This window comes from Lepisosteus platostomus, chromosome 6, assembly GCF_059453375.1.
Source record: "Lepisosteus platostomus isolate fLepPlt1 chromosome 6, fLepPlt1.hap1, whole genome shotgun sequence".
Classification (NCBI taxonomy): Eukaryota; Metazoa; Chordata; class Actinopteri; order Semionotiformes; family Lepisosteidae; genus Lepisosteus; species Lepisosteus platostomus.
This window is the reverse complement of record NC_142616.1, coordinates 30,167,460-30,194,193: the sequence shown is the minus strand read 5'-3', so window position 1 is coordinate 30,194,193 and position 26,734 is coordinate 30,167,460. Positions and strand designations below refer to the sequence as shown.

The following is a 26,734-nucleotide window of genomic DNA, read 5'->3' as shown; positions in this document are numbered from 1 at the left end:
GTGTCGGAAAAGATTCAGCTGATTTTTTCTGAGTTCATTTCCTCATATGGGAAAAACCCTTTCTTTTTGCCCAGCTCTGACAACAGGTTTCCTCAGCTGCCTGCCATTTTGCATTTGCAGGCATCCCAGAATTACTCTCTAACAGGAGGCTTCCTGTGAGAATTGTTTTTAGCCTTTTATTCCGTTCAGATTCTAATAGGCTTTAAATCACAGCTCACGAACACAGGAACTCCTCTTTATTGTGAAGATTAGACTTGGTGGTGCCCTCTGGGACTATATATAAAAGAGCCTCTTCTTCCTTTTTCGTATCCAAGAAAACAAGCACTTTAAACATAGAGAAAAGAAGAGGAAATGGTATTACTGGAGTGTGATGACTGTGATATGAGTTGGCAGTGTTTAGGCCTCATTGAGCCCTGAGTTGTTCAGTCTTTCTCACACCCAGGTTGAGTGTCCTTGCACCTGACAAGCTACGTTAAAAGTTATTGGCCCTAACAGGCTGGCCTGAGGGACTGAATATGGCACAATACAAGGACATCCTGCAGAAAACGGAAAAGACCACACTCTGTATAGGCCGTAACCTAAGTGGCGGAACTTGTTTCGTCCCCATTATTATTGATCTTGAGAGAGAATAGAATTTAGTTTCTAGGTGTTAAGAAATCAAGTGTTGGACTTGAAAAGCTAGAAAAGAAAGCAGGTCTTGTCCTTGGATTCTGATGGGCCTCAGAGGGTGTTGCATTACTGCATGAGGGCTGACGGGCTCTTTGTCAGAACAGTAGCCCTATTTACATGAGAATAGCTCCCCAGAGAGCCAGCAGGGATGGACATTTGCTCTGCGTGTGGTCAGCAGGACCTCGAGAGACCTGGACAGCAGTGCTTTATTAACTCTAAGACCCGGTCTGGAGTCAACAGGCCAGGGGAGGAGGTAACAACCATGTTCAGAGGCAGTGTCAGTATACAGAGTGGGCTTCTTCTCTGTAAGACAGAAATCACTGTTCATTCAAATTGCAAAGCACACATAAGTAAATGACCCTTCTGGACTCAAAGGAATTTAAATATTACCAATCCTCTTTGCTATGTTAAAGCCTCAATTTACATCCTAATTTCCCCTGTGGCCTCACCTCTCTCCTCTCCTTTCGAGTTTGTGTCAGGGTGAACTGGTCTGTAGTGCTGCCCTGGTGTGTCTGCAGTGGGCTAATTCAGTGGGAGGAGTGTACTAGCCTTGTGGGAGGGTCTGACATAGGTTTGATAGACTCTGGGGGGCAAAGTTCATTGAACGCTAAAAGCCTGCTGTTGCTGACTGCAGGCAGCAGATGAATCTGAAAATGTTTATTCTACGGTTTAATCATTCCATAGCTTGTGTATATCTGTAGACTCTGCCATTAGTCCACCATTAGTCAGATTTATGGGCATCCCTCGGGAAAGTTCTGGCAGGAGTTATGTCGGATAAAAATGGAGTAAAGCTCCATCAGAAGTTTGAATTACTTCTGCAACTTTTCTGTTTCAAGATCAAGATAAAAACTATATGTTTTATAAATAAGCACAGCCAGCAATAAATCACACCTTTTTTTTTAGAAATTAGAAAAACCAACAACATTACCTTATCTCTGGAACTAGTTACTTATTGGTCTTTGGTTGTACAGTGATGTCATTATGTCATTGTGCAGTCACCGGCATCTCCACTGTGTGCTCTCTGTGTCCTTTCTCTCAGTACATTACTGTCACGGAGGGAGAATCGCTTACTGTGTGTAGCTGGATTTGTAAGAACAAATTTGACTTTGTTTTGTAATAATTGGTTCCAAACGTGTTTGGTACAGTAGCCTTTGTTTGACCTAACGAGAAACCTACTTTTGCTGTTTTGCTCTTCTTAACATCTGTTTTGTTGTTATGAGACTCAAGGCTGATTTAGATGTTTAATAAAGGCAGTCATATCTGCTAACCCTACCCCTCCCTCCCAGTGACCCGGTACAAGGCTGCAATGTGGATTTTCATTTCTGGTTTATCCCAGGATTATCGCACCCTAATCCATCTCAGCCTATAATTCAGATTAGGTTTTGTTTGTGCTTATTCCCCGTTCACAAAATGGATTGCAGTGGTCCGCTTTCCAGTTCAGAATTGATTAAACTCCGACTGCTGTCCCAGATTGAACAAAATCTTTGGCTTTCTATGAATATATTTATTGGCAGTTCTGGGACAATCAAATGGCCAGAGCAGGACAGAATTGTGAGGTCAGAAGTTGACCCTACTGTGCGATATCCTGTTCATGTGATTTCCTGTAAATTCAGGTGAGAAGCCTTTTACTACACCATGTAACACCTCCATGCTAATTATGCTTATTTGTTAATACGATCACTATACAAATTTGGGGGATGTCTTTCAAATCTCTAAGGATACTGATCCTAGAACCACTGTAGGTTAATTTGCAAACTTGTTTTTTTTGTCATCTTAGAAAAGATAAATATTACATGACCGAAAACTCCACGACGTCACATTGAGTGGCCTGTATTGACACAGAGAAAGGGATGATTTAGTTTGAAAGACCATATGGAAACAAACTTTGGAATATGTTGCTCTGCATGCCTGTCATTTCTGTCCATAACTACACCTGCGTGCCCCAAGAAGTTGTTGGATTATCTCAGTTTCTTGCTCACAGCACCTTTGCAAGGAAGAGCTTTACTTTTTCTCGGAGTGTATGTAGATTCTTTGAAAAATCTCCTGCCAGGATGTGGGTATTTTATAGACATTCTCTTTGTTTGAGATCCTCTCTCTTTCTCTCTCTGGTGTAGAACAGGGTGGTAATTAATGACCAAGGGCCCTGGTTTCCTCTTTACCCCTGTCAGGTTAAGCCAGTATAACAATTTTATTTTAAGATGCTGAGTCTCAAAATGTGTTTGTGCAGGCTAACCCCTTCTGTCACATTCACTATTTTCTGACATCCCAGTTTGTGGCCCTGGGCTCTCTCACCCTTTCTGTCTCTTCAGAGCTCTGCACTAATCGCCTGTTAAATAATTTAAATAATTTAGGACCAGGGGACGTCAATTATGCATTAATTTACATTAGTAATTTGAAGTGGAGGGCTAAATGGCCTGAGTTACAGTAATGGGCCCCAGTAGGATACCACTCATATCTAAGAACAAGCAGCACTCCAGACCACCAGAGCACTCCACAAAAACAACAGCCTGAGCACTGAACACAGGCTGACTTACTGATCATTATCAGCTGTAGACTTCAAAGAAACTGTGATTTACTGAAAACAGTGGATATACATAGAGACCAAATATGCAGCTGTTTTCTATGATTTTTATAAACCGATTACTGATTCTTCTTCTTCAAACATCAATCTTCTCTGGAGTAATCTGGCTTGGACTAGAGATGCACAGGGGATCATTGCATTGAATGGCAGGGGTTCAGTTTGCCTCTCAAAATGGATGCAGGAGTGATATTCTTGTGTCAGCTGCAACAACAATGTCACATCTTGGTGGCGTTTTATAGAATTGTACTCATTCAGAGACCATTCAGGAAGTGGCAAGAAAAAGCACGCTTTCTGTAATACATCAGTTGGCGATGTAAAATTGCAGGTAATTTAAAGGTCTGGATTCCACTTTGATTCTCAGATTTTTCAAGGATGTAGATTTCAGAAGCATTTGCTGACTATTTCTATTGAGAACACAAGGAGAGCACAAGGCTTCACTGACAGAAGCCCAGAGGTATTTGTTACTGGGAACATGTTGACAGCTGGACTGCACGGTGCAGAACAACCTCAAATGAAATGATGCTTCATTTCACAGAAAAAGCGGAGGATTCTGTTTATTTCAGAAGTTTCAGTCAGTCCAGCTTCATGCTTATGACATCACAACAACAGGTCTGCATTAGCTTAATGTTTCTGTCGGTTCCAGAGGTTCAGGTGAACTCCATACCTGCTGTCTTAATACATTCCAAAAGCAGGCCTGCAAGGCAAGTGAGCAGTTCAGGACATCCTATATAATATACTGTATATGTTTCTGTGCAAGTCTCCCGGAGTGATTTTTAAAGAGCTTGGCTCCAGAGTACAATTCGGTATGTTTTTAAAATAGTTATAAAAAGTCTAACAGAATGGCTACAGTATAGTTTCAGGTCATTGAAAAAGATTTTCTACATAATCTTGATTTTGGAAAATCTATGGAGTGTGTCAGGATTTAGGAAAAAAAAGCAACATTTTCCACTCGGCACTGGGTAAAAACTGGTTAATTCAATGTGTGCGTGTGTCAGCTCTGTTCAGGCTTGGTGTGTCTCTAACCAGGTGGACAGGCTGCCCTGTCAGCACTGACACAGCCTCTCGGCTCGCAGGAGCAATCCAGCCTGGCCATTAACACCTACTGTGCCACTGGGCGTTACACTTTCCTCCGACAACAGCAGGAAGTGCGATGGCAGCATTGTGCCCAGGGATGCCGATGCAGTCCTGACCTTATTCTTTGGAACAGGTGCATAGACTGAAGTGCTGATGTTTCTGTATAAAACTTAATACAATGACATAATACAAACTTTTATTTATGAGTGCCTAGTGCGAAAGAAGGAAACGCACAACACAATGTGAAGGTAACTTTTCTTACATAAATAAATGTATTCTAAATGTATCAAATCTTCTCCTGATGCGACACAGAGCTCGAAAAAAAAAGCACTGAAGGTTTCTCTCTCTGCCTTCCCACCTCTTATAACCCCATGTCTGGCACGGCACAGGGACTGTTGCTGAGATAAACTGTTTGCTCTCTCAATGTTGAGTAAAAGTGCTTCTTCATTTCATTTTTCTGTCTGTTTAGCTGCAGGCAATATGCTGATGAAAAGGCTCTTTATTTTTCTAATAAGCAACACAAACCTTTTAACTACCATGCAGAAGACCACCACACACTACTCCGGACTCCACATCTCTGTATGGCTGAATGGGTCTGCCTGTTGGTCTGGATCTTGTATCATTTCCTATCCTGTGAGGAACCTAGAGACACTGAGTTGTCATTTCATTGTCGTCTGCACTTTACACAGCACGTAACACAGCAGAAAGGTTGGGACTGACTATCCATTGCTGCGGGAGAGTGAAAGACAGCTCCCTTTCTACAAACAGAAACAGGGCATGTGAAAATAAGAAAAAAGGGGAGCAATTAAAAGTGAAGTGAAACTAGACTGAATTTGATCAATTTTGACATGAACATAAATGGAACTGAAGAAGCTTAGACTCACACAAAGTGGACAGCCATTCAAAATCTATTTTAAAACACCAAATCCAAAGGGTTTTGCTGTAGAAATAACTGTGCACCTTATACTTTCCAATGCATTCAGCTGTCATTTGTTTTATTTAGATGGTTCATCTGTTAAATATTCATTGTAAAAATGGGAGTTGTGCAGTTAAAAATTGATAAAGCCCGTGAAAAATTGGATATCATCTTCCCGACATTTTTTTCAGGTTTGTTTGAATGAACTTTGCAATTAAGCATCTAAAAGTAGACTGATTTTATCCACCTGCTCAGAATGTTTTAAATTTGGATATTAGAGCTGTCAAAGTATTGTTATTAGACAGCCTCTCCCATGGGGGCTTTGTGTTTAAAACAGTTTCCTCTCAAATATCCGGATTGGGATCCCAGGCGACGAACACCGTGAACCAGGTGGGCATTTTAATGAAGTTGGTTTAAATACAGCTTAAATGAGTAATGGAGTGTAGAGAGTCTGCAAATGATGGCACAAGGTGAAGGAGCTTTTAATCACAGAGTAATGCAACCAAGAGGGAGGGACGTCAGGGAGAAGGACCAGAGCGAACAGAAAGTCAGCAGAGAAAGAGCTGCTTCTTTTAAACAGGTGCATATAAGTACTACATTACTGCAAATCACATTTGTTTTTAGTTATTTAAATGTACTGCATTTGTAATGTTTGATTAATTTATGTGGTTTACATACAGTACTTTGTTCTGGTACTTATGTGTTTGTGCCTGTTGACTCCTCCTGTACATGTGCAGGTTGCTTTGAAGGAGGGCTAGCTCTTACAAATTACTAATTCAAGAAAAGAGTGATTAACTAATTGATAGATCACAGTCTAACCGTAAGGAAGAGGAAAAACACACTCTTATCTGAAAACATGAGAGGACGACTGAGGCTGTCATTTATTTTTTTGAATTGTAAACTGTGTAAATTTTAACATCAGCACAGTAACAAGGCAGAGTTTTCACAGCACTTTTTTGTGACACTTTGAAAAGCTAAAAAGGTCAGCAGTAAAATCATTAGGGAAATGAAGGCTGATCAGTGGTGAGATTAAGGCAGAAAGGATAAATCCAGCATTAGCTATAATTAATGAGAACAGAGGGCTTATCCCTTCACAAGGCCAGGTGGCTTTATAGGCTGACAGGATCAATATTCCCTCACAATTCCCATCTATATCTCTCTCCCTCTCTCCTTCCATCCACTTGATGTTCTCACCACCCCTTGTTCATGTTCCTTGCTCATATCTAAATCTGTCTTCTCTCCTTATTTACAATTTATCTTGTTTTTCCAAACTTTTTGGTTAATCTCCTCATCTATTGAACTAATCAATCCATGACCCACTGCTCCATGGGGGCAAGAGCTTCAGACTTATGGCTGAGTCTTTAAATCCACAAAGGTAGAGAAAATCATTGTCCAAGTGTTGTGGCCATTCACAGGAGAGAACATCTACACATTTCTCCCGTAATAAGATCACTTTATTGGCCATATACAATTTCTAGTATTAGGAATTTGTCTTTTCGCATACCCCAACTTTGCTCTCCATGAGACACACAGACAGGGAGAGAAGCTTGGGGTCAGAGCACAGGGTCAGTCATTTATACAACATCCCTGGAGCAGTTTGGGTTAAGGGCCTTGCTCAGGGGCCCAACATAGTAGGATTCCTCTGCTGGCCGTTGGATACGAACCGGAAACCTTCCAGCCACAGGCACAGATCCTTAGCCACAGAGCCACCACACTGCCCATTGAAGCCCATTTAAAGACTGTGGAGAGACTGGAGCCATCAAATCCCTGGACTGCTCATCTGCTTGTACAACAGGGTGAGGGCTGTGTGATGTGATGGCAGAAAGGATGGGCTGTTCGCTCTGCTGCTTGACTCCCTCTGTCTTATAGCTCTTCTGGGTCTGTTTGCAACACCAGGGATACCATAAAGCTCTCTGCAGGGTGCTCTGATGCAAGAAAAGGCAATTATATGTCAGTTAAAGGCCATACCTAGTGTCTGTCTTCATCTCCTTTCTCCTTTTTCACTTATAAAATCCAGTTGACTTTATGCTCATAAGTCTTGGTGTCTGTTTTCATTTCCCAGAACTTGTAATGGTAATATCCACAATTCATTGTTCAGTAGGTATTTTCAGAGCTGTTAGTGTGCAGAACTTTGCTGTGAGGTCATCCAAAGCCACAGGATTCTGTTAGATTATGTACATTGTGGAGCAGGATTTTGGCGCATAAAAGGATTTTTTTGTTTTGTGAGCATGGGTCTGTCTCTCTTGCTCTCTTCACTCTGCAACTCTCTCACTCTCCTTTTCCTCCCTCTCTCACCCTGTGGTTACCTAGGCACTGCTTTATTTCTGATGTAATTTTGGAGTACGTTTGATCAAGTGCTCTCCTGGGGGAAAGGCATCAGCTTATTGCGAACAGACAAACACTAGCACTTGCACACAGCCTTTCACAGCAACACACACAGACACCACTGCACCTAAACACACACTGTCAGCAGACAGGGCCAGACCTCTACACATACAGTACACCCACATGCACATTTGTGATCATGTGCCCAAAAACAACAATATTTGAGTGAGGGAGCCTCTAGGCTCCAACAAAAGCAGAAAAACAGTCATCTTTATTTTTAAAGACCACTTATCTTTTAAATATAGCCGAGGTTCTGGCTTCTTTCTGATCCCTGAGAAGACAGCATTCAGGGCCACAGGGCAGACAGTGCCAGGCTGCAGTGTGTGAAAGAGTCACAGAATTATCCTTTAATCCCTGGCTCTCTGTGTGAGTTTCACAAATACTCTTATTAGCTATAATCTAGGATGTTTTAAGAGAGGTAGGCCTAGATTGATACTAATTGATATCTCAATTTAAAAATCTGCCATATCAAAATGAGCACTGTAGGACTACCGAGTGGCTCAGTGAGTAAAGCTGCTTGCTCAGTATACAGGTTGAGCCCTTATGCCAGGAGTGCATTCCTGTAGCCCTTCAATACTGAGCGGGCAATAGCTGACTGGAACTGGGATTTCCCATGCAGTGGAATGAATGAGTCCTCAACAATCATGCAGCACAACAGCAACCTTCCGTGCAGAACACCTGTGATCTTGGAGAATTGACGTCCCTATAACTGGATATCAGACCTGATACAGACACAGTGATACTCACATTAAGAAAAACAGAAGATTGCTCCAACTGTGTTTTGGGGAAAAGTCCATGCTGGGGCAAGAGTGCAGTCAAGCTGATTAGATTAACTTTTGAAGATTCCGCATCTGGGGGAGGGGCTATACAATCAGAAATTGTCAGCAATACCAAATTGTGGTCAGGAAGAGCATTCCACATGCAAAGGAATAATCCAGTTTTCCACAACATTTCAGCATTTTATGGAATATCAGCATTCTGTGTACCCAATCAGGTCTTCCATTACTCATATGGAAAGATTCAACCCTGTTTTATGCATTGTGTTGCATCACCTACATATTTCCTTTGTTCCTCCACGGTTTAATATGCTGGGCTATGTAGCACTCCATAACAGACTCATAAAGAAGTTGGTGCTTGCTTTAAATTTGGAGTCTGGAGTCTTCTCCAGTGTGCCTCCCTTGCCTTGACTCCCTGGATCACTGAGCAGTGTGATGATGTGAGATCTACTCTGGTGCCCTGCCTGCCAACACTGCTCTGCAGGATATGGAAGTCTCTGCCAAAACACAGGCTATATATAGAGCTGGCAGCATGACCTGGCATGCCCACAGCCCCACTGAGAGGGGTCAGATGGCAGCTCATTGTCACCTCTGTGCCAGAACCTGAGAGCAACGAGCCAGATCTCATCCTCTTCCTGTCTGCCCTTAGCACAGACTGCACTGTCCAGGCATCATCAGGCTGATCACCTGCAGCCTGATTGGCATCTTCTCAGTAGAATCTGCATAAACCTGGCCAGTGCTTTTGGCAGTTTTATGCTGTAATTGATTTCTGGTTTGGATTTTATTGGGCGCTTCTTAGAGGGAGCTGAATTCTGTGGTGCAAGACTCCGTCACCCTTCACTATGAGCTTTTCTCGGCTGCCTGTTCTATCACTTGGGATGAGAAAAAGATGGAATTTTTCTCAATTGATTCTTTCAAAACTATGCAACCAGTCTTTGAAGTGTTATCAGTACTATAAATCCGATACAGGCATCTAAATTTGACAGAGAAAATTCAGTTGGTCAAATATAGATTGAAAATCCTTTGCGCTGCTCAGGTTTTTTTTCCCCTGCAGTCCTTCATGTCTGTTTTTCAGGAAAGCATATAGCAGAAGAAAGGCATTTGTCTGTTTGTCCTACAGGGATTTCGAACCATGTGAGCCCATCATCCAGATCTCTCATTGCCCACCCTGGGCACAAGCCTCACTGTCATCTGCTTTGAGACTGTCTGTCTTGTTCTATTGTAGATTTCTTTTGCTGTTTTGGTATCTGTTTGTAGTGGAGAGATCAAACCAGAGCATGGAAGGTTAGATAAGGGTCTTTCTAAGGAAGAGTGTAAAATAAGATAACACCTGAAACCTGCCCTCTGGACTACTGTCAGTTTCCTGCAGGGTTAGTTAATTTCTTTTACACTAAGAAATCACGTGGTAGGAGAGAGAGGAAACCTCTTACTTTTTGATTCACTTCTATTTTGACTCACTTGAGCACCACTTAATGAATTACCATCGCTATCTTCGTTATCTTACAACACAAACAACCCGGGGTTTGAAAATGAAAATGAGGTAAGGTGGGTTGCCCGTAGTATTCCAGAAAACATCTAGCAAATACTAGGACTGCCACAACAAACAATAACAGGGTGCAAGCGAAATAAGTGCCTTGGAGAGATTCTGCGAGTGATGCTGCCTTTGATAGCAACGAAGCAAAAGCAGTTTTTGTGTGAATATCCTATTTGTTGACCAGAAGCTATTTGTTGTCTGGGACTTGTTTTTATCCTGTTAAATGACTGTCTCGAAGTGTACCTGGTAGTATTGCTCTGTGTGGTCTTTTCTCTTGAATCATGTATCTAAAACCGCTTTGACCTTAGCTGGTATAATGGTGAGACTGATCTGTCTTATGTTCCACACACCCTGAGCTCCTGCACTCCTGCAAGCCTTTTCACTTCCATTAGATAACATCTCCGTGTCTCAGGAACAATGCTCAGGCAACTCAAGCCATGACCCTCTTGTTTTAATCTTGTAATCAAAAACCAGTGTTGCACACAAGCCTCTAATGAAACCCAAAGGACTACACCTTCTGATGAAGGCTCTTTGCCTCGAGGGGACAGGCTGGTTTGCAAGGATTGCTGCAGTGTTTCATGGGCAATTGAAAGAGTCCGTCCCGCTGGCAGACTGTCTGGCTCTTGTAGCGGAGACTGATCCCCAGGCCTTGTTGACAAACCGGTTTGTAATGGGGTCGGAGAGGCCCTGTTTAAAGAGCTTAAAAACATCTTCGGGGGAATACCTGTCAGCCAGTAATGTTCCCAAGCAGATCCTCACTTACTGTAATTACACCGCAGGGTCAGGTACTGACATGACGAAGAGCAAAGGTTGGTTAATAAGGTTATTTTAAATGTGGTCCTCTCAGGTTATACTGAAATGCAGGCGAACATTTGTTACTTGAAGTCACAGTGGGTGTGTAGCTGCTCTGGAACATTTGTTGAAGAAAGGGAACAGAGCCAAAAGGATGAAGCAAAGGTTTATCAGCAGCTACATGCCCACTGAGGTCATTTTGTGCCAATGTGCATCTTACTGTTAACACCCGTACTTGCGGTAAGGTTAATTGTTAGATCTCTACAGGATTATTACCTACAAGATATTGATCATTTATATTGAGGATTTCAACTTTTGGAAAGGGAGTTTTCTTCCTCTGCTGCTTCTATTGTGAACCCTACCTGTTTCATAGACCCCACCCCAACAGTGTTGCTGTATATACAGCACAGGGTGACACAACGTTAGGCTGAAATCAGTTGATTGGAGATAGATAAATCTTTTATTTCTGTCCTTTTATCATGTGAGACTTCCTTCCCTTAAGTCATAATGTTCGTTTAAAACCCTACAATTGTATTGCTGCCTGTTCTTATGTCAGATTTTTGGAGGTTTAGCACTTTCTGATGGGTTGCCCCACAATCCAATGAGATTTTAGTACAGCAGTATAATACTATATTACATAACATCATTTTTACACCAAAACTATTACTTCACAATGTTTGCATTTCATACCCACTTTTGTTTTCTTAATTATTTCCAGTACTGAGCACATGGAAACTACCAGTGTTCATAGCATTCTCTGCCACCGTGCCATTCTCTCAATGGCAGCATCCTCCCGGGGGGGCTGATATTTGTGCGTCAGTGTGTGAAGCTCCAACGCATCTCTGAGTAAATGTCCTGCCTGCTCCCCTGGGCTGAGAGAGAGATCATATGCAGCATTAAACTCACTTTCTCTGCAGAGCTCTAAACAGCCTCCTTGTGCCCGCGGCCACACAGTTTACGTTTTGTCCCTGTGGGCTTGTCCTGTCTGTTACTGCCTGTGTGCACCCCTAAAGCCTCTCTCTGTGAAACTTTGTTCATCGTCTTGTTGAAGTAATGTCTCCTCTGGAGAACTGATGGTGGCACTGCTTGCTGTGTAATGGTGGCGGGGTGCCAGGTGGAACGGGTATGTCTTATCCCTCATAAGAACATAAGAATGGTTGCAAATAAAGGGAGGCCAGTCAGAGTCAGGCTCTCAGGCTGTGTTCCTCTGTCATGTCTCCTCCTCCCCCCAAGCCACAGAAGCATTTCCAGGCTGTTGAATAAGTGTGTAAGAGGAAGGCCAGGAGCCGGGGCATTGTTCGGCACTCAGGAAGGGAGAGGAAGGCTCCCTCAGTGAGTGTGAATGACGGCGGAGTCACTGCTAGTACACCCAGAGAAGAGTCCATTGTCAGCACTGGGAGTCAATGAGGTATTCACTCTGAACAATAACACGGGCTGACCCATGCTGTTGCTCGGGCCCCAAGAGGCTCCTGGGTTTGGTGGGAGGTGGGGCCGCACAGCTGCCAACAGGGTTAGACATAGACAGAGAGCACACTTCCCAGCTGACTGCCCACAGACTGCTAGAGTTTTTTCTTGAGCACATTCATCATTTTTGTGAATCAATAAGTCTTGTACAAATTCTATGTTTAGGTGCAAGCCACCGAAGAAGTTTAGAGATTAGATTTTCTGTTCACGTGTATCGTCTCTTTCTGTCTCATGTCTGTCTGTTTCATGTTCCTATTTTTATTTGTGTTTTTGTTCCATGTTTATGGGATTTTTTACTATGAAGCTCCAGGCTGGTGTTGTCTACTCTCAACCCCCCCCCCCTGCAACCTCCAGCGCACACACACCAGTCGTGGCAGAGTCAGGAAGGCAGGGGGATTACAGAGAGGCGCTGTTGCCGGGGTGAAGAAGGCAAAGCATTGTGAAGTTTATAATTACAGGGGCTGAGAGAGCAATCTGTAATTATGGCTCTCAGGATGGAATGCAGCTTGTCTTGTGATATAATTACAGTGTTTTAATGGCAGCAAAGGGATCCAGCTCTAACACACTCACTGTTGTGTGGCTCTGGGAGTTAGGGGAAATGAGGCAGGGTGTCTCAGGGAGTGTCTGTCCTCGTCATTGTGCCCATGGCGTGTACAGTGTCTTTTATTTCAGCCGCTCTCCCTCACTGTTTTCCTCTCCCTGAAACACGGTACTCTCTGACCCTGACATTGAGAACTCATTTACCCTTAATAAGGTTTACCTTCACATACTATGGTAAAAGCAACAGTGCTGTAAACTACAGGAAAGGCCTGTTAAAACCATGACACAAAGACAAGCTTGAAATAGAGATTCACAGTAGCAAACTTTCATAAGGTGACCCTGGGATTTAGTTGTCTGTTAACCTGTGACCTTGTCCTGCACTTAGTCATGATAACAGACCTTGGCGCTGTTATATAGCCGCTTCTGCTGAGAACATCCATAGCTACAACAGGCTAGTGCCCAGCAGGTTTGTTCTCTCACTCGCCCGTTCCAACAGGGGCTCCTGGCTGCTAGTTGCACGTCTGAGGGCTCCTGAGCTGTGGAAAAGTAACCGAGTGAGATGCTTGTGCACGTTTCTTATCCCCGTACCGTTGGGCCGCGTGGCTGGGCTTTGCTGTAACGGAGAAGGCGAGGTGTCAGTGTGAGCCGGAATAGAAGCATGAGTGCAGAGCGCCAGCGGGACACACCTCTCTGCAGGAGGAGCCCTGACAACTAGCACACACTGAGCAACCATCTGCCAACAGGTGATGCAAAACGCAGCCGCTGTTGTACAATAAGAGAGAGAAGACAACACCTTGGAATGGAAGAAGAAAGCTGGGGGTGGGAAACAGGGGTGGAATATAGTAACAAGGTCAAACTAGGAAGCAGACATCCAGAGTGTAAGGAGTACAGGAGTTCACTAATGCACCAACTGACTGCTATGCACAGTTTATTTGTCACTGTTACAATTATTATATTCATTAGCGACTCCCCCTGGGAGCTGTGGCAAGGTGGAAAATATTTACGGTCCAGTGCATTCCTTACCGTGCCACTAAGAGACAGCAGGCAAAATTAGCTTGCCGGCTTGATCACAAGCAGAGTATCGGGATTCGGTTAGAACAGGCTTGGCAGTCAAGCAAAAATATGAGAAAGGTTTCAGGGTAGAGAAAGCTGTGTCTTGTCATGCACATCTGGTGATTAGTAGTGTATTGATCCAAGAATCTCATGAAGCTGATTCTCCCACAGTGGCAACGTAGCTCAGTAATTTGTTCCACACGGCCATCCCTCTGTGTAAAGAGGAGGCTTCTATTCTCCAACCTAAGCATACTTGCCCTTACTTTCACCTGTAATATTGCACATAGAATTGCTTTGCTTCCTCAAATAGATCCCTTTATTTAATTTCACATGGTATACAAAAGAAAAGCCTTTATTTTATTAACTTTTTAAAGCTCCTTTATAAAAAGCACCAGAGACGGCTGCAGATTTTCGTGAACTACTATTGAACAGTATAAGTATGCACAAATGTGTCATCAAAGCGACAGTCAATGCTTTTTCTGACATGTTAACCACTGCCGTGATGGATAGCAGTGCAGGAAGAGGCAGATCTACAGTGTCTCAGCTCTGTTCCCATGCAGTGGGTGGTCAGAGGGGAGAATGAGCTTCCTTTGCTCCCCTGTGGCTGAAGAAATGGGACTCTTTTTTTGATTGCACTTGATTAATGGGCTCAGCATGGGGAGGTACCCCCTACCTGGGGCAGCAGGCAGTGTTACCTCTGCCCAGTGATGGAATTCAGAGATCCCCATTCACACACACACATTCTGGGCCGCTCCCAGCCGCCAGCCCCAGCAGCACACAATGACAGCTCTGTGCAGGGGCGAGCGGGTCTTGGGAGATTGTTCCTGAGTTTTGTTTGTTTTAATTTTTGTCTGTTGTGCTCCTGTGCCCTGGTGCAGAGTGATATAGTGGAGCAGTGTGTGGTAAACAGCCTTCCAGTCATTTCCAGCTGGTCATTTAGAGCAGCAGACAGGAGACGTTGGAAACGGAACAATGATTTAGATGCACAGATGTGTTTAATGGAATAGAAAGACTTGACTGCACAGTTTCCCAGCATTGTTTCTTTGCAATTTGTCAACACCACATCTTTTCATATTTGTTTTAGGATTTAAAGGAACACATTTTTGACTCTGCAGTACTATTTATTCATTTACTTCACCAGACATCAGCAGAGTTGTATTTGAAAGTATTTGGCATCTTGTATCTGCAGTCAGTTATTTCATTTGAACATCAGAGGATGTTCATCACAAATGCACTTTTTGTAACTCTCAATAAAATTCATTTTCCAAAGTTAATGTTGTTGGGGGGAGGGGGCATAAATTAATTTATCTTTACTATACTGGCTGCCAGGAAGTGGGGAGTACATTTGTTCTAGATCGAACAGATTTGAAGAATCAGTCAGTTGCAAGCAGAATCTGATTACCATCAGTGGCCAAACAGTGCATTTGCAACGTCCCGTCTTGGGATGTGAAAAGGATTTCCAGTTAAAAGTCTTTTTTCACAGCCATATTTGGTTATATCTCAGATGTAGGTATTGTCTCTCTAAATCTCCCCCTGTCTGAAGAAGGTACAAGAATGTGGTTCATGACATAACTTTCACTTTTTAACCCTCTGTATGCACAGGTGGGAAACTGCAGGCCTCAATGTGAGTTCTGGATTAGAGTACAGCGTTGCTCAGCGGTAACTCTCCAAAACAGCCAATGGCTGCTCAATGAGAAGCAGCTCACCTTTTTCATGATTAGCAGGGTCTTAGTGTTTTTAAACTCTTTTAACACACTATAAAATGTGTTGTTGCCTTTAATTAAAATGCTGCCCATCAGTGGATTCCTGTATTGAAAGGCGTATTTTTGTCAAAACCAAACCTTCAAGTTTAGCCAAGGCTACTACATTAGAAATTCTTCAGGACCAGGAGGAGAGCAGAGGGGTACCACTTTGTCAAAGATCTGCTGTGTTCAAGTAATGACTTTTTAATACATGGTTTCTGCAGGCAGAAAGGTGTGAACAATCCCTGCTGATGGGTGTCTCTACTCTGTTAAAACTCCACACTGTATGTTTGTCCACCTGTCAGCGGTTAAGTGTGTCCTATACTGAGATCCCTCCGCTTCTCCAGGCAGTAGAGAGGTCTACTGTGGGACAGTGTTGGGCACTTGTCCCACACTGGAAACTGTCTGCCAGGAATGCAGGAAGAGTTAATGACTTTACTAAGGAAGGCTTAGGACTGCGTTAGAAATAGCAGCAGAGTGAAGGCAGCTTGGTTACCAGGTGAAAAGGCAGTGAGACAGCATTGTGTGTGTTGTGCTGAAGACAAGTTCATTAATCTCCCCGCCTGTTCAGTATATTGTCAGGATATTGATCTCCCTGCCCTGTGAGGCCAGCATGGCAGGGAGAGTGGGCTTTTAAGAGGCAGGAGAGCAGAGAGAAGCTGCTTTATCATTTTTATGGCTCTTTAGTGGAGTGGAAGATGGGAATCCATCCCTCTAAAAGTTGCTTTTTGCTCCAGTGAGGTGCTCACACAATGGAGTCAGTATCCGCCTGTTTTATTACTGGTTTTATTTTTTCTTCTTTAGTAGCAAAGCAGCTATCATAATGCTGCTCTGAGTGTCTCTAGTGCTTTTATGTCAGGAGGGAACTCTATATTGAATGTCTTGTATAAACATTTTCAAACCTATTAAAGAAACTACTTGGTTTAAAATAAGCCTCTGTCTTGTGGCCTAAATGGAAATTGAAGAGTCCTACTTAAAGGTAAAATATATGTATTTTTATACATAATTGTATAGCCCCTGGCCTTTCCACCATCATTTAATTGCAATTAACAATAATTTGCAATTAGAAGAAAGGAATGTGAGTGCTTTTTTGTGGAGAATGTAGAGAAGCTGATGGCTTAAGTGTGGTGGTGGGGTACTGTCTACAGCAGAGAAGTTATGCTTTCTTATAAGTTAAGTGTAAAAGACTCTAGGTATTAGAATGTTATGAGTTGAGAGTTTAGAGGTTTGCATCTCTTGTTAGCAGTCACACACAGCTGTACTTGGCTGTGTGTGTGCTGGCAGCCTGCTGTTAGAGTATGTGTTTTGTAGCAGTGAGTTGGTGTGTTGCTGACTGCTGTCCTCATGGTGACAAACTAAGAATTTCTGTCTCTGCGAATTTCAATTTTCCTTTTGACCCTAAACTGATCAGTGTCAAAGAGTATAATCATTAAAACTGCTATGCACATAAAAATAGGTTAACACCAGAAAATGGCTATTCCTTTTAAAAATCTCAAAAGAAATTAAAGGCGCAACATTAGTATAATTGTAAATCCCTGTCACCCATTCACACTTCTTGATTTTTAAAATAATTTGCACATTTGATACAGAACAGCACAGCAAGTTTTAATTAAAGATTAGCTGCAAATGACAGGCATTAGTCATACTGTCGTGCTCCCAAACTGAGAGGAAATAGATGGTGCACAGCCTGACTCCCATTATGTCTCTCCAGCTTTGTGACCAAGTTCTGCTACATCAGCTTCATACAGAAATGCATGTTGAACCGAGTACCTCTGACAAGATCACAGATCTCGGATCTCTCAGAATGATTGCCATTTTACTACTGGCTTTTGAGTTTTCCCTTATGCTAGGAGTCTGTTTTCCAGCTTTTCAGTAAACAGATTTGCTACCGCTACCTTTGTGCAGGACAGACCCTCAGACTCGGTGCACACTACCGACCATCAGGTTGAGAGAAGTGTTCAAAACTCTACTATTGGGGTACATTTTAATAAGAAGAGCTCTTGTTGGTTTGCCTTGTACAGTATGTTTATGTCTGTGAATCAGTGGGGGGTTCAGTAGGTCCCATAAGGCACAGCTGGGGTGACTTGTACAGCTGTGGACATATATAATATGAGGAGGCTGACTAGCTTTAACATATCTATTTCTATTTTTCTCTCTCTTTTTCTTGTGGGGTCTCACCTCTGACGTCCTGGCTAGCATCTTCTGTCTTTCTTCCTCCCCCATCTGATCTTTCCATCAGTCTGTAAAAGTCTTTCTTAAAAGATGTATTGCCATGACTGAAAAAATTATGGCACTGCCAAAGTAATAGCAAGTATTAAGACATATATAAACCTGTAAGGCTGTACCGTATTAGTATTTTATTAGTATTAGTATTTTATTAGTATTAGTACTTGAGAGAATTGCTCTTTGACTCCCAGGATGTGACAGTAGATCATGTACTTGGCTGACACCTCTACTGTTTTTCTCTCCATCCTCCAGTAGGATTGATAGCTGTTCTATTTCGGAGATTTGATTTAGTTTGCAGAAAAATGTTTCTCTAATCCAGTGTAGCAGAAAGTGCATTTCCCCTTCTTTTTCTTCTTTCTTATCGGTTTTGTATTACATTCTAATTATTTTGGCTGTTTAACTTCTATCCTCTGTCTTTCTGATGGTATTTTACACGGTTTGCATCCTGGTCTTTCCATCCTTTCTCTTTTACTCCCATTTAGCTAACCTGGTGAGAATTTTGATTTGTCAGCTTATTTGTGTTTTAAGTCCATATCTCTGGAAGACTGCTTCCATATCACCACATTAACATTAAACTGATTTCTCCCAATTAAAATCATTTAGAAAAGGGAGATGATTTGGAGATAACAAACTGATGCCTATTACATAACGGGAACAAGCAGAGCTTAATGTCACACTATAGAGTGGAAAAAAAAAACTGAGTTTGTGCCACCTTGTTCAAGTATGGAGAAGATTCTACAACTTTGGGTATAGAGAAGGTTCAACAGCTTAAGGTTTGTTTTCTTTCTACGGTTTAGGGAGGCATTGACCTTACTTTCTCACAATCTGATGGCATTCCCCACATGAACTTCTTCATATTTCAAAATGTTTTCTTCATAAGTCTTGAATGAAACTTTAGACAAAGGACATAGTGTTATACAGAAAAACCTGCACTGAAATATTATCTCACCTATAGTAAAGTTACCTGGCCATGATCCAACTAATAATTAGCTGCCATCCAATTTCCAATTTGCCTCTTTCTCCAAAACTTTCTGTAACAGTTGAGGCAACTCCATTACTGTCCAATCGTGCATCAAATCCACTTTTGAACATACTGTACTACTATCCTACTGGATCATATACTGTAAATAATTATCTGGGGATCACTGGGACTTCTCTCTTGTCTGACTTTGAACCAATTTCTAAATATCTTATGTTTAATTTCTCTTGTTCGACTTACTCTGGGTGTTCCATAGGGTTCTGTGCTGGGACCTTTGCTATTTAGTTTTAACGTATTGCCTCTTGGTCATCATTTGCTATCAGGGACTTGAGTTTCATTGCTATGCTGATGATTCTCAGATCTATTTGCAGACACATGATAATACTACTGCAGTTTCTGCACTTTGCAGGTCTCTAGAAACTATTACTATACGAATGCAACAGAATTCTGGTTATGCAAAGCCAACATCAGCTTTGCAAAAAGGTGCTGGCTTTGATGTTTGTTGTTGATTATGCTGAATTCAAACCTTTGATGGAAAATAAAAACAATGGTATTATTTATGGTTATGTAATGGTTAGGCCCTTGCTTTACATATAGGAGAGACCCAACATTATCAACTGCTACTTTACAACACCTGTAAGGGTGAGAGCCATCACTCTTTACACATTAGCGTCACCTGTATGCAGCAGCTGGGGAAGTGATACATTTCTTCACAATTAAATTTAGGTTGGCCTGATTATGTAATAGCCCTTCCAGGTTTCAACCAACACACCAGGGCTAACATCCCTACTCTTCCGAGCAGTGCTAGGCAGGTAGGCATGAGAGCCTGGTACAGCCTGGAATTACACTGTCCCATTAAAAGTTGGGTCTGATCTGTGCTATGAGAGATCTATGTACTGTACATTATAGATCTATGCATCCATGAGAGATGTATACCAGTGCAGAAAATGTTATCTGGCATCACTGCTGCCCTTCAGCTTATGACAGCACTACCTAGCACCAAGGAGAAAATGTGAGTTATCTTAAATGGAGACTAAGGGAAAGTTCAGATTCATAGTCTTATTTTATTTAAGTAAATGTGTCCTACTGTATGTGTAGTTGTTGCTGCCTGAGGCCTTTCCTCTCAACTTCATTGGAGCCGTTTGCTTTGCGTGCTCAGCCCAGTAATTGGAAATGAGTCAGGAATTGATCTAGAAATAATGTTTGTTCTTATGCCTGATGACCAATAATTGTACAGGCCTTAATACTGATAGCTAGCTGTCTTTTCAAGCCAAAAAGGTCATCTTTGGGATTGTTTTGTGCCTTTCTGCTATGTTCACGCTCATTTCCTTTTAGGAATTCAATTCAGGATATGTACCCCTGTGCATCACAGGAAGTCTTGAATGACTGTTATACCTAGGGCTTTTGCCACATGATGTAGGTTCATTATGAAGATACTATAGGATGCGTTGATTGAAGGCCCATATAGTCATTACCTTTGTCATGTAAGTAACATGAAAAATTAAATGCATTCTATAACTAGTTTCTATGTTTGTATGCAGTAGCTAGATACAGTATATTTGTGCACGCTGCAGTGTATGTATGTGTCGTGCACATAGAATCCATGAAGACACCTTTGCTGTTCATTATCTCCACAGCCTCAGTGCAGTCTGGTCTATCATTATCCACTTTGCCTGTTGCCTCTCTGTCATCTGGATTTTCGTGCTTTGCTCTCTTATTTCCTGAGTAACACTTTTCAATTAACTCAAAAACTAACTTTAGACAGGCATGCAGCTTTTGAGGGGGGAGTGGTAATGAAAGGCTGAGTCTCTGGGTGAGGTAATGACAGGCTGGAGAGGATCAGGCTCAGTAGATGACTGGAGACTCCCTGGGCCGAGTGTGTGTGTGGATCTGAGCTGGGAGCCTGTGAGGAACGAGGACACCAGGAATGTCAGAAATCAGTATGGAGCCGGAGATCTTTTGTCTGCTAACACTCAGCTTTGCCTTTTTATTGTGCATTGCTGTAACCTAGAAAAGAGCTGCTCGCAGTATAATACCATGAGAAAACAGCAAACCCTTAACTGGTGTCAAATATACTCTTCTTACACATTGGGAGGACAGGTTTTCAGTCCATCTTTCTCTTGTATCCTAGTTGTCTCATCTTCCTTTGTTTCCTTTTTAGAAGTGTGAAGCTGCTGAGCTGGCGCAGTACTCAGGGACAGTAAGGATCCTGTTCCCTGGCTGCTGTGTGGAACCTGTCATTATCCCTCTCTCAAGTTTGGCTTCTTTTTATGAAGGAAAGAAAACAAGAAAATAACAGTAGAGCCTCCCAGCGTGCCTGTCATTATTGTAATAAAAGACTTGAAAATAAAAGCTCTTAGAGCACTCTATAAGAGCAGACATTCCAGGGAAAATTGCTGGCTGGTGAGGTCTGGTAGATGTGTACATCTAGAGGAAACAAAGTTTCCAATAAAACCAGCAATCTGTTTTTTCCTGTTTTGCAAATGCTTACTTATTGTTCAAGCTCTCTGTTTTCATTCTAAAGTCTTCAGTAGTATGTATTTGAGAATATTTTGTAGCTTTTGCTTAAGATCTTTTGACATCCGCGTTAATGTTTTGCTCTGTACAGGATTCAACAGTTGTGTGAATGTACAGTGCTTGCTTCCAGCATAGCCTCTCAATACTTCTCCCTCTCTTTCTCTCTGCTGTCTAGCCCTGCTGTCCGTGTTAGAATTAATAGCATCCAGTAAAAATAGAAATGCAATTGCTTACTGACACAAGGGGCAATCTGTATTTTTCATTCAAAAGTTGTGCTTTACAGCTGAGTGCTGTGCTGGGCTGCAGGGATCTACCAATCATGTGACAGAGCAGCCCAAGGAAGAATGGAGAGTGGCTCTAGGCTTACTGCTCAACAATGGCTTTCGAGTATAGTTGTAGTGCATGCAATAGCATCTGCGGTGAAATACCTTTTGCAAAGCAGGCACCAACATCTTCAGCCATCCTGCTGTGATTTCACAAGCTTCTGGAGGAACAGAGATGAGGGAAACCGGAAGAGGGGAATAAGTGACTGTGAATGCAGCCTGTAATTTATGTGGCAAAAATATTCTCCTGTGCCACTCCAATTCTTCAGAGATATGTAGGAAAGAAAAAAAGGGTGTAATCCCAACTGGCAGGAACCTCTCCATTGTTACCTGGCATTCATCCTAAATGAAATGTGCTGCGTGAGACCGGGAGTCATTGTGTTTGGATTCTCCTATGGAAGAGGCTGAGCTGCTGTGACAGACATGCATGGTGTTCTGTGTTTAGGAAGCCAGTCTTCGCTCCCGGTGACCTTTCTCATGCAAGCAAATCTGCTTTCTCATGTCTGTCTTTTAGAAACTGAATGTGCAGGAGTGAACTAAATTGAGTCTGACACTTCGGTGCAGGCGTGATGTGGCGTTGAAGCCATGCACTGCTCCCGGTCTGTGCAACTGGACCTCCAACCCTGTGGGTAGAAGTACAGTCTTCAGGAGAGTGCCGTAGCATGTTCAGAGTTAAACTGTGTTTGTGCAGTCTGTTTCATATTTTTTTTCTAGGGGCAGAAGCCTGTAATCTTGTTAGCTCATTAGGGCTGCGCTCCAGTGTTTGTCTGAAATTAGCCTGCATCGAAAGCACAGTTCAGGAAGCTAGGGCTGATTGGGTTATTCAGCTTCACCAAGTCAGTAAATTAAAAGTCGTTTGGCATAATAAGCTGTAATTAATATTTCTTTAGCACAGCCAACTAACAAATGCATTTTCCTTGTAGATTGCAACAAGCTTAGTAGTCAATGCAAACACTCAACACAATCCCCTGAAGGAATCTTTCACTTAGAATAAGATGCAAGGCAAAAACACACTGAGGAAATATCTGCTGTTGTTGTCTGGTCATATAAGAAGAAATTCCATAACCACTGAAAACTGAACTTCTTCCAAATTGTATTTAGTTTTTCACCACCCTCTACAGACTGTGGGTTGGATCGCTATGAGCTGTGGCCACCGAGTCTGGTCATTCGTCATTCCTCTGTGTATCTATATGTGCTGTCCATGGTGCCCCCGGATCCCCAACTCTGTCAAGTGATAGAGGAGATTTTTATGGAGTAACAAAGTACTGTCTGAGAGAGAGCTACACACGAGAAGTGTGTTTATTAGCGTGTTATTATTTATTATGTTTGTAATGTATAGTCTACATGCTGTGGTGTTGTCTATTGTGCTGTGTATGTCCCGTGAGATCAACGCAAATAAGAATTCCAATGTACATGTACATATGACAATAAACTCCTCTGCTCTACTCTGTCTGGTTAACCTTTTAGGATTGTATGCTCTGTGCTTTAAAACTGCAGGTCAATCACACATGTAGATATTCTGTAAGTATAAAGATCAGCTGGATGCAAGTGCACTGGCACTATAAAACCCTAAGTGTGTAATAGAGAGAAATATGGTGCAAACCAAGCAAACAGATCTGATATTACACAGAACAACACAGTAGTTTGCCCACAACACTGTGCGACGGTAGCCCCTGGCACTGCTGTGGCTGAGTTCACTCCCTGACAACATTAGGCTCTTTGTTTGCTCCCTGCCAGGGTCACTTTGAGCTTTTGTGCAGCCTGGCTGTCTGTATCCTGTTGACTTCACTATCTCTGCTTTTACTGTGGTCATGTCATCACCTGCCTTTGAGCCCGTTGTATATGTAGTCACACCTAGTCTCGATCTTTTCTCGCATTGCTCGGGCTTTGATGTTTCTTCTGCATTATCCACAGCTCTCCCTTACACAGGCCTCTATACACACATTGTATACACACAGTCAGTAAGAAATCTCTTAGTGTGAGCACACAATTTCACATACTCATATCTCTCATTACTATGCCTGCATTCTCAGTGCAAAGTTGGGCTTAGATGTTTGCAGAAACTCAGCAGTGATGTCAACAGATGGCCCTGACAGGGGTGCCTGGTTATGTCAATAGTTTTGGGGAATCTCAGAGACAGAGGAGTGGAATGAGCAGTAGACAAACACTCCTCACGGTTTTTCCATTTTTCCAGTGGTGAGCTGAGTCGCATCTAATGTAAGATAGGCCACTAGGCTCTTATCCTCTAGTGACTTTGGAAAACTTTATCGGAATGCAATACAAGCGGGGGATCCTTAGAGCTAGGCTGGTCTGTCTCTGGGAGTACTCCTCAGCATCTCTTGTGAGCTGCATAATGCACAGTGCACTGTTCTTGGTTAGGTGATGTTGGTAAAACACCAAAACCATTTGAGAAGCTCACTACAAAGACAGGGCCCATGCTTTCTTGGTCTTTTCTGAAATGGCAAGACATTTCAGTCCTGTTGTGACTGAATTATCTCATGTGTCCTTCAGGTCACATTTATTGGTATATAGACACTTTCCTGGTACAGAGATATGGTTCTTTACAATCTATTCCTCTGTCTTTTACTGGACCGTAATAAAACAAATTGATTTATTTTCTATAGTGAAGATTCTGTCTGGTTCTCTTTTGAACCCATTAGCACAATGTGTAGCGACAGTCCTAACGTGGATACTAATGAACAACAGTGTTTCTTGTCCTTTCTTTGAACCTGTTTATGTGTTTATGCTAAGTGCACAGCTGACCTGCGTAAGTGTGGTTTATGCTATGATTGTGTTGCTGAAAATATGTGAAAAAGGAAGTACTGTCTGTGCTAAGAGAAAGTCATGAGCTGTGCTGGAGATGTGCGGAAGGTGACATTATCCGAGGCTCGAAATAGTGGCCTATGTTGGCTTGCAGCAGTGGCCGCGCTGGCTGTTGCACCCTGTGAATCGAATTTGCAGAGTAGTCTTAACGTCCATGTATCTGTCTGTCTCCCAGGTAGTGATTACAGCGAGGTGCTGCCGGATTCCTTCCCCTCTGCCCCCGCAGAGCCTCTGCCGGTGTTCCAGCAGGAGCCAGAAGATGCCTACATCGTCAAAAACAAGCCAGTGGACCTCCGCTGCCGTGCCACGCCTGCCACACAGATCTACTTCAAATGCAACGGCGAGTGGGTCAACCAGAACGACCACGTGACCCGCGAGAGCCTGGACCAGATCACAGGTACGGACACTGGCTCCCTCCGTCATTACTGCGACGCAACAGATTACTCCAACACTGTAAATACACCTTTAATAAGAGTAAAGTGCCTGTATATCATTACCGATATATATAGTACTTTCCATTCCAAAGGATCTCAAAGCACTTTAAATATTTGAAGGAGACCCTCTTCATCCATCAGCCAGGGTGACACGTAGCAGCAGTCCCACCACACAGCACATCAGGAGAGAAAGTGAGAAATCACCTGACTGGTTGCATTTAAGAGGAAATTTAGGGAAACTGGATTTTACAGGCCCAGAGTGCGTTTTAGCCAGGAGACCAGGGATCTTTAATGACCAAGAGGTCAGTTCCTTTATATAACTGACCACTTTGGCCTCATCCAAAGGAGAGCACCTTTTAAGGGCAAAGTGTCCGCAGTCACCATACTGGTAATTGGTTTAGAAATTCTGGTGCAGATGGAAGGGTGACATTTTTTTACCTTTCGTTTTCCATATTTGTTTATTAAATGTATAAATCCATAGGTTGCTTTAAAATGTCTACTTACTGTGCCCAGAGATTGTAAATTATTTTGTATAAGTGTATATACTCAGATAACATTGTGCACCCTTCAATAGTTCTATTACAGAGGAAACCTCTCGATTTAACAGGCTTGTTGTGTGCCTGCTCATGCTCAATATTCTGTAGGATTCTGTCCTTTTTTTTCTGGAGTTAAAGTGTCTGTTCTGCTGTGGCCTTTCCTCTCTGTCAGGGCTGGTGGTGAGAGAGGTGGATATCTCTGTGTCCAGGACGCAGGTGGAGGAGCTGTTTGGGCTGGAGGATTATTGGTGCCAGTGTGTGGCCTGGAGCTCTGCGGGCACCACCAAGAGCACACGGGCGTATGTGCGCATTGCCTGTGAGTCTGTCTGACAGTCTGTCTGTTGGTTGCTGACTATATGTTTAACTGCATCGACCTACCACTCTGTATCTCCAGACTCCATCTTTTCTATATTTGACACAGAACAATCCTTCAGGTATGGTTTATGCTCTGCTGTCTGTCAGTCAATGAATATTGCCATACAAACCAAATTAATCTTTACAATTGCATTGATCTGTTTGCCTTCACCTCGCTGAAGAGTATTTTCCAGTGGGCAACCAGAGAAATCCTTCACCCACATTCAGAAGAGATTTTCTCATTCTGAAGACAGAGTAGTGATTCCCATTTCATGTGCAGTAATCGGTTTATGTTGAATTCATTCAGTAATTATCTCCCTATTATGCTGTGTTCATTGACCAGAAACTATAATGAAACATGTTAAAATTACAATAGGAAAAAATGGTAATTCCTCGATAGATTTAGTTGGTGGCAAGCCTATTTTACGCAGTTCCTCAATTCTAAAGATTACAGTAAAGCACCGAAGTCCGCTGTCTGTGGTTGTGTAGATGGCTTTATTGTCCCTTCTCTTTATCTGTAAAAAACGTTCTCTGCGTCTGCTTCACTCCCTCGCTCACTGAGGCTCCATCGTTTTCTCTCCCTGCCTTGCCCTGCTCTGTGTCGCCTCCTGTAGACCTGCGGAAGAACTTCGAGCAGGAGCCCCTGGGGAAGGAGGTACCCCTGGAGGACCAGGTGCTACTGCAGTGTCGCCCACCAGAAGGCATTCCCGCCGCTGAGGTACTTGTTGAAGCCTTGCGGCTTCTGCTGTATGATTTTAAAAATCCCTGCTGACCTTTTTGTTTCTTCCCCCCCTCTTTCATGTGAAACTCTAAATGCCCCCACATCATTACTTGACTGTTTCTTGCTCAAAGAAATTAGTTATGTTGCCATAACTTTACACTAGAAGAAAGACTGATTGCTTTGTTACTTGACTCAGTTTTGTCCCTCATTTTGTTAATTGGTATCACACTTGCGAAGGCAATACGTCGATTTTACTGCATGCTCACTGACACCCCCTTTATCAATAGAGGCTGGG

The 26,734-nt window shown here is 42.7% G+C and overlaps 1 protein-coding gene across 2 annotated transcripts in view; it reads left to right on the top strand.

Moving 5' to 3' along the window:
• The window catches only part of unc5b (unc-5 netrin receptor B), a 57,155-nt gene that overhangs the window by 12,852 nt on the left and 17,569 nt on the right, over positions 1 to 26,734 (top strand). For both annotated transcript variants that reach the window (XM_088635296.1, XM_088635295.1), the window contains exons 2-4: positions 24,570 to 24,791; positions 25,537 to 25,680; positions 26,333 to 26,436. In XM_088635296.1, the coding sequence (XP_088491422.1) occupies positions 24,570 to 24,791; positions 25,537 to 25,680; positions 26,333 to 26,436 (470 nt within the window). The remainder of the gene's footprint in view (positions 1 to 24,569; positions 24,792 to 25,536; positions 25,681 to 26,332; positions 26,437 to 26,734) is intronic.